At 36.7% G+C, this 18303-nt stretch overlaps 1 protein-coding gene across 2 annotated transcripts in view; it reads left to right on the forward strand.

The window, feature by feature from the left end:
- Positions 1–18303, forward strand: part of LOC149255880 (P-loop containing nucleoside triphosphate hydrolases superfamily protein) — a 145152-nt gene that overhangs the window by 58110 nt on the left and 68739 nt on the right. Inside the window, exon 5 of one of the 2 annotated variants that reach the window (XM_089460587.1) lies at positions 11606–11812. The exons of the other annotated variant lie outside the window; for it this stretch is intronic. Within the exon in view, the coding sequence (XP_089316713.1) occupies positions 11606–11797 (192 nt within the window). The 3' untranslated portion in view covers positions 11798–11812. Of the gene's footprint in view, positions 1–11605; positions 11813–18303 lie in introns of those variants that run through there. 2 annotated transcript variants of the gene reach the window in all.

An 18303-nucleotide genomic window follows, 5' to 3' on the forward strand; every position in this document is an offset into this window, starting at 1 on the left:
TAGTGTTCTGGAATGCTATTTTTTGAAATGTTTGTTTCCTCCATGGATGTCAAATAATATTTCCTTGGCAATCAATAAAATGTAATATATGTAATTTTGGGACTCATATGTATTATCCTGTGTTCCTTAGGTTGTGTACATTTACTAGATGCATTTCTTCATGATTGATAAGATAAGATAATTTTATTAATGTCCAACAAATGACCAAAAAAGGTAGGTCAACGGGACTAAAGGATACATCCAGTGTGAGTACATCTCATGATTATTGCTTCGTTCCAGTGATTGGATAGATAGTTCATAAGTAGTTATGTTAATCCTTTATAAGTTTTAAATAAGGAAGTTTCTGTACTTTCATTTTTAAAATTTAATGTTGAAATGGCAGTAAATGTATTGACTTTGAGGATAGGTTTCTTAATTCTTTCCTAACATCAATTTAAAAAAAAATAGAGCGCATATATTACACAGATAACAGTATGACAAGTCACAAACTCCAATCCTAACCAAGAAGAACCCTACACTCTATGAGGATACGGAAACAGATACGGATATGGAGGCGTCCTGGATGCCAACAGCAGTTCCTTGAAAGAGGATTCGAGAGCGTAATTACATATATATTAGCAACATTTTTTGTCTTATCACTCTAGTTACTTTATTATACATAATTACGCCTGCCACTTCTCTCCTTGGCCTTCCTTGGCCTTTCCATTCAGCGCTTCTTCAACTTGAACACTAGGCCAGAATGGTACTCCAAAATACCTAGTTTACATTCATGAGCTGCCTGTATGATAGCTTGCTGGCTTTTCTTAGCTTCCTTATTCTACAATAGATAAGGTTCGAACTACCAGACTGCCCGCTACCTCCTTCCGATACGGCCCGATACTGACCGCCCCGCATCACGCCAATTAACAAAGGAACGAGCACCGGTAAAGGAAAGGACAAATGAATAAACAATTTTCTTTCTTCGGCTATTGATCGTCGCCCCTGCCCGCCTGCCTGCCTGTTAGGGCGACCCAATTTCTGCAAGGTCTATTGTAAATGATGCTAGTATGACCATTTAATTATGTAACAACACTTAGGTAAGCCTCCGATTTTGGACAAGGATTTCATCCTAGGAAACCTCCCCGAATTATGTGTGTTTGTAAACATGCCTAATCGGCAAAGTTTTTCTTCTAGCTTAAACCCTAAAGTTAGGGTGGAATTCGTTGACAAGGTCTCAGGTGAATCCTAGTCTTTATCGAATCTGATGTAAAGGTGTGTTTAGGAATAATTTTAGTGCATGGTCCCTCGCAATCAAAAACGATGGTTAAATTATTTTATTATAAGCACACTTGGTTTCTTGCTATTGGGAAATCCTAGGAGTTGGCAGTTAAATGATTTCCCTTATTATGACATTAACTTGTGATGTTTTCATTATTAGTATTAGGTCTCTTAATTATCTTTTTTTATCATCAAGATTAATGTCAAGCAACAAATAGAAGGGAACACAAGATATAGGCATGCTTCCAGGGAAACCCCCCTCGAGGGGAAAACCTAATCACAAATTCCTCCTTTAGTAGATTCAAGATGAGACTACCTCCATCCATCAAGTCAACCTCACCTCCATCCTTGCATCGAATCCTTATCACTGTGTTTGCGTCAAGACTTCATCACTGAACTTCTTTGCTGTGACAATCCCGAGTTTTTCTTCACTGTAACAATATAGAATTTCCTCACTGTGATATATAAGAATTCTGAGGTCACTGTAATACGAGTTCATCTGTACTTTGTATGCTTGTGATACCTTCTTACAACAACAACACCGAAAATACTGTTCTAATACCGAAGTACATTTACCAAAACTGTGATAGCACCGAAGTTGGTTTTCTGTGATAGCAACGAAATTTATCTAGCAATCAATCCGAGCTCCTTTCACTGTAATAACACCGAAACAATCTGATCTTCTTCACTATGATCGCATTGAAATTACTTCTATGTGATCACCAAAATTTATATCTGAAATTGCAAGCACTAAGTTGGTGTAATGCGAAGATCCCAGGTTGGTATATATATTGGTTGCCCCATGTAAATAGGCCGACATATGTCCATGAAGAGTTGTGTCTTTGTTATAGGCCAACATGAGTTCTTTTTATGATAGTTTCTTTTAGGCCGACTTGAAGGAGTCATTGAGGAGGTTGAGTTGATGATGGAGGAGTCTTTAACCAATAAACACATTGACTTTGACAGTGCCCTAAAGCCTACAATGGAGGCTTGACCTATAATTGACCCAAGCATGAAACACATGCTTTAATAAGTCAATTCAATTAATAATAATTTTTTTTCACTTTCTTTTAACAAATAAATTACATTTTGACTTCAAGTACAATAATGAAGACCGAACCTAGTTACATTTTCCAACACTCTCTCTTAACTAGGGAGGTATTCATATTTACATACAACCAAAGAGGTACATGGAAGATCTCAAACCACATCATCTATGAAGAAGTTTAGGCACCGCAATGCCATGGACTAGATTTCTGACTAGGGCAATCTATCCATTAGTCTCTCAATAATTTAGACACCGCAATGCCACAGACTAGATTCCTGACCAGGGAAATTTATCCGGGTGGGACTAAGATGGTCTCAAGTTTTCAGCCTCTCTAGGTACCATTAGGCTTACTTGCTAACCACTAACCCAAAGATCCAGGTGTGTACCCAAAAACAAAGCTCTATAACCAACACACCTTTCCAACTTCGGGACCTAGACATCAACACAAAGTGCCGGCCAAATGTCCTCCCAGGCAATGCTTTACTCACAAAGTCTCAACACTCTTTGATCTAGCATATCAAGGATGACCAATCTCTCCCAATCAAATTGATTGGTAACCAGCATGCTATCAAAACCTTCGAGAGATTCACCTGTACAAACACAACCTCAATAATATACTTCATATGTACATAATCAAATACAACCTCCGGGGTCTTCTAAACAACTTGATGTTGCTTCTCAACTTTTCATAGTAGGACTATCAACCGAATCTCTGACAGAATATTCCTCAATCATACACTTTCCTTTCCTACTTCTCATGCAATAATATATCCTCCGACATTCATTCTTCAATCAAAACCAAGCTATGTCCTCCCTCTCAACCAGGGAGCATCTCTTTATCCAGACTCCCTCTTAACTTAGGGAGATCAACTTCTTCTTTTTGTCATTGGAGAATATTTTGTGGTTTCCAACCATTTCATCAGAGTTATCATCATTCCATCATGCTTATTACATCAACGAACATCTTCACCATATTGAAGATTGTGTACCTGCACAACTTAGATGGCAAGTACAGCGAAATCTATGGAAGCATGAAATTAGTCATATCAAAATTACAGAAGCATTTCAACTTTGTATATATCAAATACCCAAACTTAATTATAACCAAGAGACATACTCTTCAACATCTTGCTAGGGACATTGTCATAAACCCTAGACTACATCATAACTACTTTAATTACATCTAGGGTTCCAATGTTACTTCCAAAGGTATGACATACCTTACTACAACATATAACAAACCCTAGAAACAATTCAAACAAATATAGATCTACAAAGCATCTAACAACTTTTCAAAATTCATATATTAGACTTCTCACTAGGGTTTCATACAAATCCTAGATTTCATATAAAAGAATCAATCAAAATCAATCACAGCTTGGTCATAAACATGACCAACTTCCACTAGGGTTAGTTGCAAACCATAGATTTTCAATCAAACATCAATCGGAACCAAAACTCAGATTTCAACAATCTTACACAAATCTCAAATTATCACATTGTCATCATACATTAGAGATTTTTACTTCTACAAAGGTTTAACTCCAAAACCCTAGAATACTATCAACTTAGAAAGACAAATTTTGAGTAGGGCTTAGTTCCAAACCCTAGGATACATGACCATTGACAAATAGGTCAACTCATACATCTAGGACTTCATCATCATGCATAGGCACATCATATGTCAGACAACATTAATATATTAGACATATACCGACCTAGATCAAGCTAGGGTTTCAAACAATGGACACATACCTAGGGTTTCATTCCTAGGACTCTAAGTACTTAACAAGGGTTTTGTTTATAGACCCAACCAAACCCTAAAGATCTAGGGTTTCATAATATAGCAAAGCAAACCCTACTATTCAAAAATTTCAAAGGTTCGGGATTTCAGACAAACATCATTTAACCCTAACAAGTTAGGTTTTCATGATCATACCGAAATCCCAAACATGACATCATCAACAAAAATTTCAAATAGCATTTCACAATAACCCTAAGCAGGCTAGGGTTTCACACATTGTTAGCATACCCTTAGGTTAGGGTTTTCCAGAGAACTTGTATAGGGTTCTACAAAATCAATTAAGAATATCAGGAGGGGTAGATTTATCAAGTGATGAATCACCCAAAACAAGAATCATTATGATTCAAGATAGCTAGACATAACGATGTTAGTAATGTAATGCAAACTTCAAAAATAAGATGATCATACTTTTAAGAGAATCTAGTAAGGTGTATAGTTTGAGACATACCTGGAGATGTTTCTTGGCAAACCTGATAAGGATTCCTTGAAGTGTTAAGCCATCATCTTTTATACCTGTAGAACATACTTACAAGCACAACATGTGATACCAAAGACATAATTTAATTTCTTAAGTTACATCTTCCACATAATCATGGAGGAGGGAATCTTTCAAACATCAGAGGGACCTTTTATTTGATATCCTAGAAAATCCTAGAAGATAAGGATGTAAGTTATCTATGGATTACAATCTTTATCCTAGACTAACTATAAGCAAGAATCATTTAAAAGAACATACGTACCTAGTGATTACATACCTCTAATTTGGTAACTTGTTGTAGTAGCAATACTTATCTCAAAGAGTCCTTTCTTCAAGCTGGTTCCTTAGACTATCAATGCTATTTACCTTAGGACAAACTTTGTATTTTATAAGATGACACAATTTATTAAGTTGTCGTATTTTGTGCTTTGTTCCTGTAATGTCTGAGATTTCTTCATTGTGTTAATATCGAATTAAAATAGCACCAAACTGAGGGAAAATACCATCGAATGGGAGCATAACATCGAACTGTAGGAGTATCTCACCAAACTGTGGAAGCATAGAGATCATCTTTCCACCCTATCCAAGCTCCTTGTAATGACAACTAAACATTTTATTCAAACTAGTTATCTCTATTATTCTTCTTTTCAATGGCACTAAGTCAGAGATCTTTGTCACTGTGGAGGCAACCCTAAAACATTTCATCTTCCACTGATTATATTATACTGAAACTTCGCTGAAATTCATCTACTATGACATCGAACTGAGGTCACTTAATTCCACCGAAAGTCATCTGAGCTTATATAGCGAAGTTATATCTTTATTTGTGCCTTTACCGAAACGCCCAAAGCTCCATTCTGGAAAAGATCTGAACTTCTTTCTCCTTCATACTTGATGTCTTCAATATGGTGAATGTACTAGTTCACTGAAATATGGTGAATGGACTAGTTTCATCCTTTCAAGATACCTTAGAATATTAGCCCATAAATGTCCTTGGGATCTTGATCTTGATCTTCAATGCAAACATATATTTTCACTGAGAATACTTCAAGTGATCTTCAAACTTCCCTTGACCATAGATCTGATACCATGTTGGGAAATCCTAGGAGTTGGGAGTTAAATGATTTCCCTTATTATGACTTTAACTTGTGATGTTTTCATTATTAGTATTAGGTCTCTTAATGTCAAGCAACAAATAAAAGAGAACATAAGATATAGGCACGTTGCCAAGGCAAAACCCCCCTCGAGGGGAAAACCCAGTAACAAATTCTTCCTTTAGTAGATTCAAGATGAGACGACCCAAGACCTTTACATCTTAGTCGAGACTACCTCCATCAATCGAGTCAACCTCACCTCCATGCTTGCATCGAATCCTTTTCACTGTGTTTGCATCAAGACTTCATCATTGAACTTCTTTGCTGTGACAATCTCGAGTTTTTCTTCACTATAACAATATAGAATTTCCCTACTGTGATATATACGAATTCGGTGGTAACTGTAATATGAGTTCATTTGTACTCCGTATTCTTGTGATACCTTCTTACAGCGACAACACCGAAAATACTCTTCTGAGATGGCACCGGAATACATTTACCAAAATTGTGATAGCACCGAAGTTGGTTTTCTGTGATAGCAGCGAAATTTATCTAGCAACCAATCTGAGCTCCTTTCACTGTAATAACACCGAAACAGTCCAAGCTTCTTCACTATGATTGCACCGAAATTATTTCTATGTGATCACCAAAATTTATCTCTGAAATTTCGAGCTCTGAGTTGGTGTAATGCGAAGATCCCAGGCTGGTATATATAGTGGTTGCCCCATGTAAATAGGCCGACATATGTTCATGAAGAGTTGCATCTTTGTTATAGGCCGACATGAGTTCTTTTTATGACAGTTTCTTTTAGGCCGACTTGAAGGAGTCGTTGAGGAGGCTGACTTGATGATGGAGGAGTCTTTAACCAATAAACACATTGACTTTGATAATACCCTAAAGCTTACAATGGAGGCTTGACCTATAATTGACCCAAGCATGAAACCCATGCTTTAACAAGTCAATTCAATTTAATAATAAAATTCTTTTCACTTTCTTTTGACAAATAAATTACATTTTGACTTAAAGTACAATAATGAAGACCAAACCTAGTTACATTTTCCAACACTTGCTAGATCATATTGTGTCGCAAAATTGGGTAATGTCTTGAGGGTCTGCCCTAAATGTGTATTTCACCTTCTAAGGGTTGAATTAATTGTATATATTGATGTAAAAATATTTTAGTGTGTGGTCCCTTGCAATAAAAAACCATGGCTAAAATATTTGAGGTTGGAAAAATTATTAATCCCTCCAAGAGTGAATTAATTAATTTTTCTAGCTAAATAAAAAAAAAATCCTAAGTCACAAAATTAAATAATTTTGAGTCAAAAAATAATTATAGAGAAATTAATTTCTCTCCAAAAAAAAAAAAAATTCGTGTGTCAAAAAGATGTCAAATTTTGGAGGTCCTTCACCAAGGGAAAAATGGATATTTTAAGAAAATTTGAGACCGTGGTGGTTAAGTCAAAGCCAATTTTTGAGGAAATTAATTTAAAATATTATTTTTGGATAAATAAAAAATTGTTTTTATGAGAAATTCGAATTTTTCCTCAAAAATAAAAATTCGACGGAGGAGATTAAAATAAGATCAAGTTATTTTCAATAGTCGAGATTATTTTGATGAGGATCAAGCCAAATAGCCATTATTTTCCACTTGGAGGGGTTTTTCTTATATAAGGAAGCTATTTGGCTTCTATTTCCCTAAGGTTGGGGTTTGAAGGGTTTCACTCCTTCAAGTGAGACATCCAGCCTAATTGAGCAATTTCACTAGGGTTTTAAAGCTGATCTAGGCCCAGGAAGGCAAGATCTAGCCTCTAGCTTCCCTCCAAGCTCAACGTCCAACCAAGAAGGGAAGACGCTGGCCCTCAAGGAAGTGAATTTCGACATTTTTATGTTAAATTTTGGTCATTGCAGGGTTCCAATCTTTTTTTAAGGCCTCTAAGGCCTAGTCGTCAACTTTTCTAGCCTTGTTGTGGCCTCTTTTTCCCTTGTTTCCCTTGGCCGCAGCCCTAGAAGGGCCTTTTCCTTGAAAGGCAACTCTTTTGGTCCTTCCTCTAGCCCTTGACAGCCCTCATAGGGCTTCTTTATGCCTGCCGTGAGCCCTAGAGGTCCCTTTCAGTGAGCCACAACCCCTTATACCCATGCTGCAGCCTTTTAAGGGCCTTGATCCTCTGCCGTAGACCTTTGTAGGCCTCCTCCCTAGCTGTGGCCTTCTTAGGCCTTCTCCCCCTTGTCGCTGCCCTTCCTTGGCCTCTTAGCCCTATCATTGGCTTATTTTCCCTCCTTCTAGCCTGCATTCAACCATTCTTTAGTCATTGATTTAATTTGCATTGGCATTTTGTCTCTAACATCTTGTTTAACAACGATTTTGCAGCTAAAATTATGGTTGCAGGTGGACAAGTTCATTGGAAGCCTCTCTAGTCACAAACAAGGCCATAAGTCCTCTTGGTTTGCCTCTCAATCCCTCATTCTCATCTTTGTTTTCATATATAATTTCGAAGCATTTTGTGACAACAGTGTATTCAGGGCATAAACACCATAAAATAAGCCTAAACTCATCAATCTTTCATCTAAGACATTAAGGACTAATCTCGTGATTAAATTAATTGCATATAAGTGAAATTTGAGGGACTGTTGAGCATATTTAAGGTATGATATATGCTGCAGAAGATCTGATATAAACATAACAGTGGTATCAAAAGTTGTTGACAACCATCTCTTTTCATTTGGCATTTGTTCCTTGCATCCTTGTGCATCTTGAATATTTGCTTTCTAGTGAACTTTGGTGTTTTCCTTACTGCTGCAATCATTGGTTTCTTGGCTGCCCCATCTTGCATTTCATTGCATTTTTGCATCTCTTGCATACATTGGCATGCCATTGTTTGCACTTACATTCATTTGCATTCTTGCATAAGCATATCACTATTTGCATTCTCATTGACAAACATAAGTGCTCTAAAAGGCTAATTAAATTGATAAGATTGGATTATTGCTCTGAAGAATAATATTGTGGTTTAATGCTCTCCTTCTCTCATTGATAGCTAGCATTGTTGTGACATTGGTGTTTGAAGAAAAATTCTTACTTGTCATTGCTATCATATTGCTAAGGAGGTTGGCTATTGGATAAATGTTATATTGTTTTTCATTGCCATAACGTTATAAGTGTACTAACATTGTGTTTTTGCAAGTGAGCTTCACATCCTCAATTCGTAATCTTGCAAATTAATTCACTCTTGAAAGCACTTGTCTAATCATAATTGTGAAATCTTGAAGTAATTTAATTGTGTTCATAAGGAATTCAATTTTTCTCTTTTGTATCTAATTGTCACATTGACATTCTACTGTTATAATTTAAATAATCTGAGGAAGTTGCTAATCATCATTGGCATTCTAGCATTGTTGAAAGAAGCATTGAATTTGTTTATTTATTGTCATTTCATGAGCAATTGTCTATCGTGATTTTGATAACATTTTATGGTGCCATTTGTTTGGTTCATTGAGCACTTCCATTTGGTGAAGATTGTCATTATACACTGTTAAGTACTTCATTGTTCTAAATTGAATATCATTGTCTCTAAAGTACTTAAGACACTTAACAATCTCACCTAAAGAATAATCATTCATTTTGCATGCACATTCTAGGATTAGCCTTGCATTAACTAATTTACCTCCAAGCATAAGCTTGGTTGATAGAAAGATAGGACCACCTTTCTCACCCAACTTGTGAAGCCTAGACCCTCTTTTGTGGTTAACACGGTGACCTTGCAGTCGTCAAAGCCACAGTCTATGTAGCGTCAAAGGCATCGGACGTTTAGAATTCCAGGGAAGGTATCATTAATATAGCCTTTGTTGTCTTTCCCTGGGTTTCTCTCTCACAATATACACTAGAGACTAGCTTCAAAATAGTTAAGAGGAAGGATTTATTTAGATATGCATATAACTTAAAATTGATCAAGATCCTACAGATTTTAGGTGTCACATTTCATATAGGATAGTGAAGCATCCTAAACCAACCACTATACATTTGTGGCTTGGTCGATAACTCACGTAAAGCAAGTATTTTGACTCCATTTAAGGCAATGGTCTTTCAATTTAATCTAATCAAATCACAAAACTCGCTAAATTAACCAAGTTGCTAGGCCATTCAGTGGTGTCTCTCGAACTTGTCGGTTGCCTACAAGTTTTTCATCTTCACATTTCATAGGGACTACCCCCCATAGCCTGTTGTAGGGAGACAACTAGAACGAAGAAGGCGGGGATTAGAGTGACAACCCCTGTCCTGAGCATTGTCGCATCTATCCTGTATAATTTGAGTGACAACATTTTCTGGTGCTGTTGCCGGGGACTAATCTTTTGGTCCTTGGCATTCATGACATTTTCTCCATCTTCTCATTTTCATTCTTTCAATCATCAAGCGACACATTCTCTGGCAGTTTGACATCTCATCAATCTTCTCATCACCTTGTTCACCATCACTTTTTCTATCTGCACCTTTAGCACTTGGACATTCAGGTTAGTTTCCTGTTTGGGTGGCGACTCCACTTATTCATCCATTCACAAGAGCTTATACTAGAAGAAATCTTGGTAGCTTGGTTAACCCCTTTCTTGATCCTGAAAAGGCTCGTAGGGCTTGGTTAAACAAATTACATTCTAGTAAGCATTTAATCTTTCTCGGACAGGAATCCCTCCCTGATATCCAGTTGCTTTTCCTTGACCCAGGGATAGAGTTTTTCTCTTCTTGATTCTTGACTAACTTTTCGGTTTTTGCCTTTTGGATTTTAAAGTTAGATTCATGTTCAAGTGGCGACTCCACTTCTTTCATTTTTTACAAGAATTTTTGCTAGAATCTCGCTTTGTGTAGACCTCTTGTTTTTATTGAACAAGGATCTCTCTCTGATATCCATTAGCTCCTTTTCCCTTTAAGCAATTCATCATGAATGACTTGTTCACCCCTTGTCGTTTTACTAACATTCCTCATGATATTCCGGAAAATGCCATTAATAATTTACCTTCTTTCATGGGTAATAGTGCAATCACCGCTAGAGAACATCTCATAAAGTTTACTCATTGTATGCTAAGGTTCTGTAGCTCTTAACGTTATAATCATGAAGATGTCAAGATGCAATTCTTTGTCCTTTCTTTGGAAGGTGATGCTAAGAATTGGTTTTGTGATTTTCCTGACAATTATTTTGATTCTCTGCAAGCCATTGTCAATGCTTTTAAAAATAGATATGAAAATCAAAAGGATTCACCTTGTGCCAATTACAATGTTAAGAGAGATGAAAGTGGTCCTGTAAAAGGGGGTTAGTTGGTAGTGGCATAGTTGGAAAAGAGACTAATAAAAATCAGGCTATTGAGGTCAATCACGATACTTGCCAGACTGATGTGTCACCTTTGACAAAATATATTCAGAATAAGATTGGGCATACCTTAGATTCTTCGAATTTTTCTTTCGAGCTTGTTCAAGATCAAGACAAAAAATCTACATTAGTCCTATTATTAGCATCACAACTTGCCGGAAGCAAAAGTAAAAAGCAAAAAAGAAGAAGGAAGAGGTTTGATGCATTTGATGTTCGGGAACAACTTGATATTCAGATAAGTCAATGTCCTAGCATCTTCAGAATTCAACATGGCACGTCAGAGAAACAACCCATGGACCTACCTGAAAGTTGGCAGATGCTCAATATGCACTGTGTTGAAGACATATGATGCGATAGGGCATCTTTGTATCGTATCTCTAACCCTATTCCCTTGGATATGATTTCATTTCTACCATTAGTTAGTTCCTTTTCATGCAGTTAAGTTTTAAATTTTACATTTCATATGTTAGAGTAGGATTTATATTCCAACAAATGTTTTATGTATACATGATGATTTTGATTTTGAGCGGATACCTATTTGATGTACTTTTGATGTCTTGGATATAGGATTCTGGATTCTCAAGTTCTTTAAGTGAAGAAACGCGTCCCCATATGGAGCCAAATGTTGACCACGATTTTGTCTACAGTCCGAGAAAGCAGTGTGTAAGGAAGTCAAGAAATTTTTTCAAAGATCAAAGTCATCAGTCAACATGGATACGTCATTGTAAACCCAATTTCTGCAAGGTCTATTGTAAATGATGTTAGTATGACCATTTAATTATGTAACAACACCTAGGTAATTCTTTGATTTTGGCAAAGGATTTCATCCTAGGAAGTTTTTAAGCCTCCACGAATTATGTGCATTTGTAAACACACCTAATTGACAAAGTTTTTCTTCCAGTTTAAACCCCAAAGCTAGGGTGGAATTCATTGACAAGGTCTCAGGCGAGTCCTAGTGTTTATCGAGTCTGATGTAAAAAGTGTGATTAAACTTTAGATAGTCCATGGTCCCCCACAATCAGAAACCATGGCTAAATTATTTTATTAAAAGCACACTTGGTTTCATGCTAGATCTTATTGTGTGGAAAAATTGGGTAATGTCTTGAAGGTCTGGTCTAAATGTGTATTTTCCCTTCTAAGGGTTGAATTAATTGTAATATTTTGATGTAAAAATATTTTAGTGTATGGTCCCTCGCAATCAGAAACCATGGCAAAACTATTTGAGGGTGGAAAAATGATTAATCCCCTCTAAAGCAATGTTGCAGTTATTTGTTATTGGGATATTATTGGCGAGGGGAAAAAATCGTAAAAATTGGGAAAAAAATCGGTAAAAATTGGGAAAAATTCGTAAAATACAAAAATATTCATTTTTTTCAATTTTTTTTAATATCTAAAGCATCTACAACATACAATAAATACATTGACACATAAATATGATAAAAGAACTAATATATAATATGTGTAATATCATTTCTAGTGCTACATCACACATAACAGTGAATCATGTCCTGAATAGTAAGTCCTGACTCCTGAGTCCCAACTCAGCTTCAAAATATCAACAAAAACTATAATAATGTATCTCATATCATGAGTCATAATGTCATATAAAATGAAATGAACCAAATAACTAAAGTCTAATACTACTGATTTCCCCTGCCCCACTTGCGAGAAAATAAAATAGCTTTCCCTTTCCCTCTAGATGTAGATGCCGGTGGAGTTGGTAGTGGACTCTGCTGTGCTCTAGAAGATGAAGAACTAGGAGCTATAGGAGGTATACCACGTCTTCTACTGGTGGCAAGGGTAGCCCGGGTAGGTGGTGTCACCTTCTCCTGTTGCTCCGCCTCCTCCTCCCCCTCCACTACCTCCTACTCTAACCAATCATTGGCAGACTCCATGAGAGGCCTCTCGGCCTCAACCCTCCATGCAGCAGTGGTGTCAATCCCATCCAATGAGATGGCCTCCATATCAGGTATCCTCTCAAGTTGCCTCACCCACAATCGAAGATTGTAGTAGACGTAGACCATGTCATTAAGTCGCTGGGACTCCAACCTGTACAAAGATCATGAAATAATAATTATAAAAAAATATTGTTTAATGAATTCAAAAAATTATTTGGAAATTTGCAATATTTTAAGTTTTAAGTTTAACATGTTGCGCTTCTTGTTGTGTATTTTTTCAAATACACTCTAGTTGCGCTCGCATCCTGAGGAGCTACATGTTTGGCTGAGGATTCGAATGGCAAGCTTTTGCAGAAGGGGTACCCTGGCACCATACATTCTCCACCATGCATCTACAACAAAATTACAAATAAAATTTTAAATAAACATAAGAAAAAAAATGAAATTTGAAAGTTGAAGCAAAGTATGAAGTTATGAACTTGAAGAGACAATGAAATTTGAAACAAACTAAAAAATACCTGGCATTTTAGTCGTCCTATTAGTCACAGCCATGTCAAAGTCAAATGTGCCACCTGACATCTTGTATGTCTCAATTTCTTTGGAGATTTCTGTACGTTTTGCTGGAGATCACATCATCCTCTGAGCACAGGTTAAGAATCCATCCATGATCTCAGCATCAAATACGAAACCACATGGGTAAGAAAATGTGGGGTTCAGGGAGATCCCTGCAGCATGAATGGGACGATGGAGTGTGTTGTTCCTGTTAGCTCTGCTACAGTTTTTAGCGATTGAAGGTCATTTTCGGCGATCTAAGTGAAATGCAGGATCTTGATCAATTTTAAGTTATATGCCTATCTAAATGAATCCTTCCTCTCAACTATTTTGAAGCTAGTTTCTAGTGTAGGTTGTGAGAGAGAAACCCAAGGAAAGACAGCAAAGGCTATATTAACGATACCTTCCCTGTAGTACAGTGATGTGTGGTTTGACGGTAAGTCTACTTGGGCGAAGCTTGGGAGACGGTAGTTCAAATCTCATTGAGTACACTGGCCTGTTGTGGTGGATGCTCGAGAAGCAGATTCCCCACCCCTGCCTTGGCGGCACAAGAGCCTCGCTTTGCTAAAACCATAGGATCTTAGTATATCGACTTGCAGGTAGTTGGATGCACTCTTGGTGTTATAGTGGTAGCTACGAGGATTGATCCTAGGTCTCCCATAGATTAGGACTGGCAGTTACCGATTCACCATGTGGTTAAAAAAAAAAACGATACCTTCCCTGTAATTCTAACCACCCGATGCTTCTGGCGCTCTAGAGACTGTGGCTTTGACGATTGCGAGGTCACCGTGTTAACTACAAAAGAGGGTCTAGGCTTCACAAGTTGGGTGAGAAAGGTGGTCCTATCTTTCTATCAACCAAGCTTATGCTTGGAGGTAAATTAGTTAATGCAAGGCTAATCCTAGAATTTGGATGCAAAATGAGTGATTATTCTTTAGGTGAGATTGTTAAGTGTCTTAAGTACTTTAGAGACAATGATATTCAATTTAGAACAATGAAGTAATTAACGATGTATAATGACAATCTTCACCAAAAGAAAGTGCTCAATGAACCAAATAGATGGCGCCAAAAAATGTTATCAAAATCACGATAGACAATTGCTCATGAAATGACCATAAATAAAGAAAGTGCTCAATGAACCAAATAGATGGCGCCAGAAAATGTTATAAAAATCAAAATAGACAATTGCTCATGAAATAACCATAAATAAACAAATTCAATGCTTCTTTCAACAATGCTAGAATGCCAATGATAATTAACAACTTAAGACTATTTAAATTATAATAGTAGAATTTCAATGTGCCAATTAGATACAAAAGAGAAAAATTGAATTCCTTATGAACACAATTAAATTACTTCAAGATTTCACAATTATGATTAGACAAGTGCTTTCAAGAGTGAATTAATTTGCAAGATTACAAATTGAGGGTGTGAAGCTCACTTGCAAAAACACAATGTTAGTACACTTATAACGTTATGGCAATGAAAAACAAAATAACATTTATCCAATAGCCAACCTCTTTAGCAATACGATAGCAATGACAAGTAAGAATTTATCTTCAAAGAAAAATGTCACAACAATGCTAGCTAGCAATGAGAGAAAGAGAGCATTAAACCACAATATTATTCTCTAGAGCAATAATCCAATCTTATCAATTTAATTAGCCTTTTAGAGCACTTACGTTTGTCAATGAGAATGCAAATAGTGATATGCTTATGCAAGAATGCAAATGGATGTAAGTGCAAACAATGGTATGCCAATGTATGCAAGAGATGCAAAAATGCAATGAAATGCAAGATGGGGCAGCCAAGAGACCGATGGTTGCAGCAGTAAGGAAAACACCAAATTTCACTAGAAAATTCCTATTCAAGGTGCACAAGGATGCAAGGAACAAATGCCAAATGAAAAGAGATGACTGTCAACAACTTTTGACACCATTGTTATGTTTATATCTGACCTTATGCAGCATATATCAGACCTTGAATATACCCAATAGTCCTTCAAATTTCACTTATATTCAATTAATTTAATCAGAAGATTAGTACTTAATGCCTTAGATGAAAGATTGATGAGTTTAAGTTTATTTTATGATGTGTTTATGCCCTGAATACATTGTTGTCATAAATTGCTACAGAATTATATATGAAAACAGTGATGTGGATGGGGGATTAAGAGGCAAACTAATAGGACTTATGGCCTTGTTGGTGACTAGAGAGGCTTCCAATGAACTTTTTCTCCTGCAACCACAATGTTAGCTCCAAAATCGCTGCAAAACAAGATGTTAGAGACAAAATTCCAATGCATATTAAATCAATGATTGAAGAATGATTTAATGAGTGCTAGAAGGAAGGCAAATAGGCCAATGATCGGGCTAAGAGGCCAAGGAAGGGCAACGATGAGGGGGAGAAGGCCTAAGAAGGCCATGGCTAGGAAGAAGGAGGCCTAAAAAGGCTTGCGGTAGAGGATCAAGGCCCTTAAAGGGTTGCGACTCACTGAAAGGAGCCTTGAGGGCTCACGGCAGGGGTAAAGAAGCCCTACGAGGGTTGCCGAGGGCTAGAGGAAGGCCCAAAAGGGCTGCCTTCCAAGGGAAAATCCCTTCTAGGGCTGTGGCCAAAAGAAACAAGGGGCAAAGAGGCCACGACAAGGCTAGAAAAGGTGACAGCTAGGCCTTAGAGGCCTTAAAAAAAATTTGGAACCCTGCAATGACAAAAAATTGCCATAAAAATACTGAAATTCACTTTGTTGAGGGCCAACGTCTTCCCTTCTTAGTTGGATGTTGAGCTTGGAGGGAGGCTAGAGGCTAGATCTTGTCTTCTTAGGCCTAGATCAGCCTCAAAACCCCAATGAAATCGCTCAATTAGTTTGGACGTCTCACTTGGAGGAGTGAAACCCTTCAAACCCAAGCCTTAGGGCTAGATCTTCCACAAAAAATTCGATTTCCTTTGAGGCTTGAAGATCCACCTGCAAAAATGAATGAAAGAATCCCCAAAGCCCCATATATATACAAAAAAAAATCAAAACCCCAAGTGTTACAAAATAAAACAAGTGTTAGAATAATTTACAAATATTTACAAGTTAAAAAAATTAGCTCTCATTAGCAAATTAATTCTTTGTAGCCCAAGACCAAATGAAAGTTTTAAGAATTTTTAAAATATTATTTTATGGATGAATAATTTCGAAAGATAAACCAGCCAAAACCCTCCTGCAAAATAAATCGTCACAATGAAAGCTTAGAGCCCAAACAAGGTCAAATCTTCCCCACAGCCAGTGAACTTGGAGCCCAAGGGCTAGTGTACCTGTAAATCTCTATTTAATCTCAAGATAAACTATTAGATCGTCATATAGTGAATCAAATCGCCTAAGATAACTTGTACCAATACAATGTTCTTCTCACCGACAAACAAAATAACAGTTAAATATATTCAACATAATATAGGATAAACACATAGTTAGCACATACCACAGATCAACAAATAGAAGAACACCCTGAACTGAATTCCAAAGTCTCTCTATTATGAGAAAAATGTTTCTAGCAAAGCAACAACTTAGTACATGCGTTGCAAAATCACCTCTTCCAAAGATGGGAAATAGAAGCTCAATAGCTTCCTTATATAGAGAAAACCCCTCCAAGTGGAAAATAATGGCTAGTTGGCTTGATCCTCGTCAAAATAATCTCAACCATCGAAATTAACTTGATCTTCTTTTAATCTCCTTCGTCGAAATTTTAGTTTTGAGGAAAAATTCGAATTTCTCTTAAAAATCATTTTTTATTAATCCAAAAATTAATATTTTGGATTAATTTCCTCAAAAAATTGACTTTGACTTAACCACCAACGTCCAAGGGCTCAAATTTTCTTAAAATATCCATCTTTCCTTTGGTGGAGGACCTCCAAAATTTGTCTTCTTTCTGACCCACGAATGTTTTTTATTATTTTCCACTTGGAGAGAAATTAATTTCTCTTTAATTATTTTTTGACTCAAAATTAAATAATTTTCTGGCTTAGGATTTTTATTTTAATTTAGCCAGAAAAAATTAATTAATTGACTCTAGAGTAGTGATGCAAAACTCGTGATAAAATCGCGATTTTATCGCGGTTTTTTTCAAAACGACGATAAAATCGTTCGATTTTTACGTGGGTTTTTTTTCTTGCCGATTTTTCGCTCGCGATAACTACACGATATTATCGCGATTTGATGTGTTTTAATCGTGGGGCCGGCGGACAGCAGGTTATAAACACCCAAAAAACGTTTTTTTTTTTATTCATTTGATCAGACAACGACAACGGTGGATTGGGAGTCCCCTTGGAGAAAAATCTTGGTCGATTGGGCGCTGATTGGAGGAGAAAACGACTCAAAACCCCCTGTGGATTGAGAGCTGAGGAGGAGAGGATCAATTTTTTTCCGACAAACCGATATGGGCACCAAATTTATGTGTTTTGTTTTTTTTTTTTTTTTGTTTTTGGTTGGGTTTGGATAATCCATTGGTTTATCAAATATTTTTGAGTTGATTTGATGGTGTTTTTGTTTGTTAAATTGTCAAAAATTCAATGTGTTTTGTCATGTTACTCATGTATGTAATTTTTTTTAATTTTTGTAACTTGCAATCCTTATTTTGCCATAGGTTCACCATTCAACTTCAAAGTTCAAACTTCATCTTACAAATTTAAAACTCAAGAGTCAAGAGTTCAACCAAGTTACAAACATGCCAAGGAAATTGGACCCTCTGTGGGAATTTGGTGAACCTGATGGAGGGTTTGATAGAATAAACTTGTCTTGCAAGTTGTGTGGGCAGCATATGTTAGGGGGGGTTTATA

The sequence above is a fragment of the Pinus tabuliformis genome, chromosome 7, assembly GCF_031772625.1.
Source record: "Pinus tabuliformis cultivar Carrire ecotype Pingquan chromosome 7, CPIR1, whole genome shotgun sequence".
Taxonomy (NCBI): Eukaryota; Viridiplantae; Streptophyta; class Pinopsida; order Pinales; family Pinaceae; genus Pinus; species Pinus tabuliformis.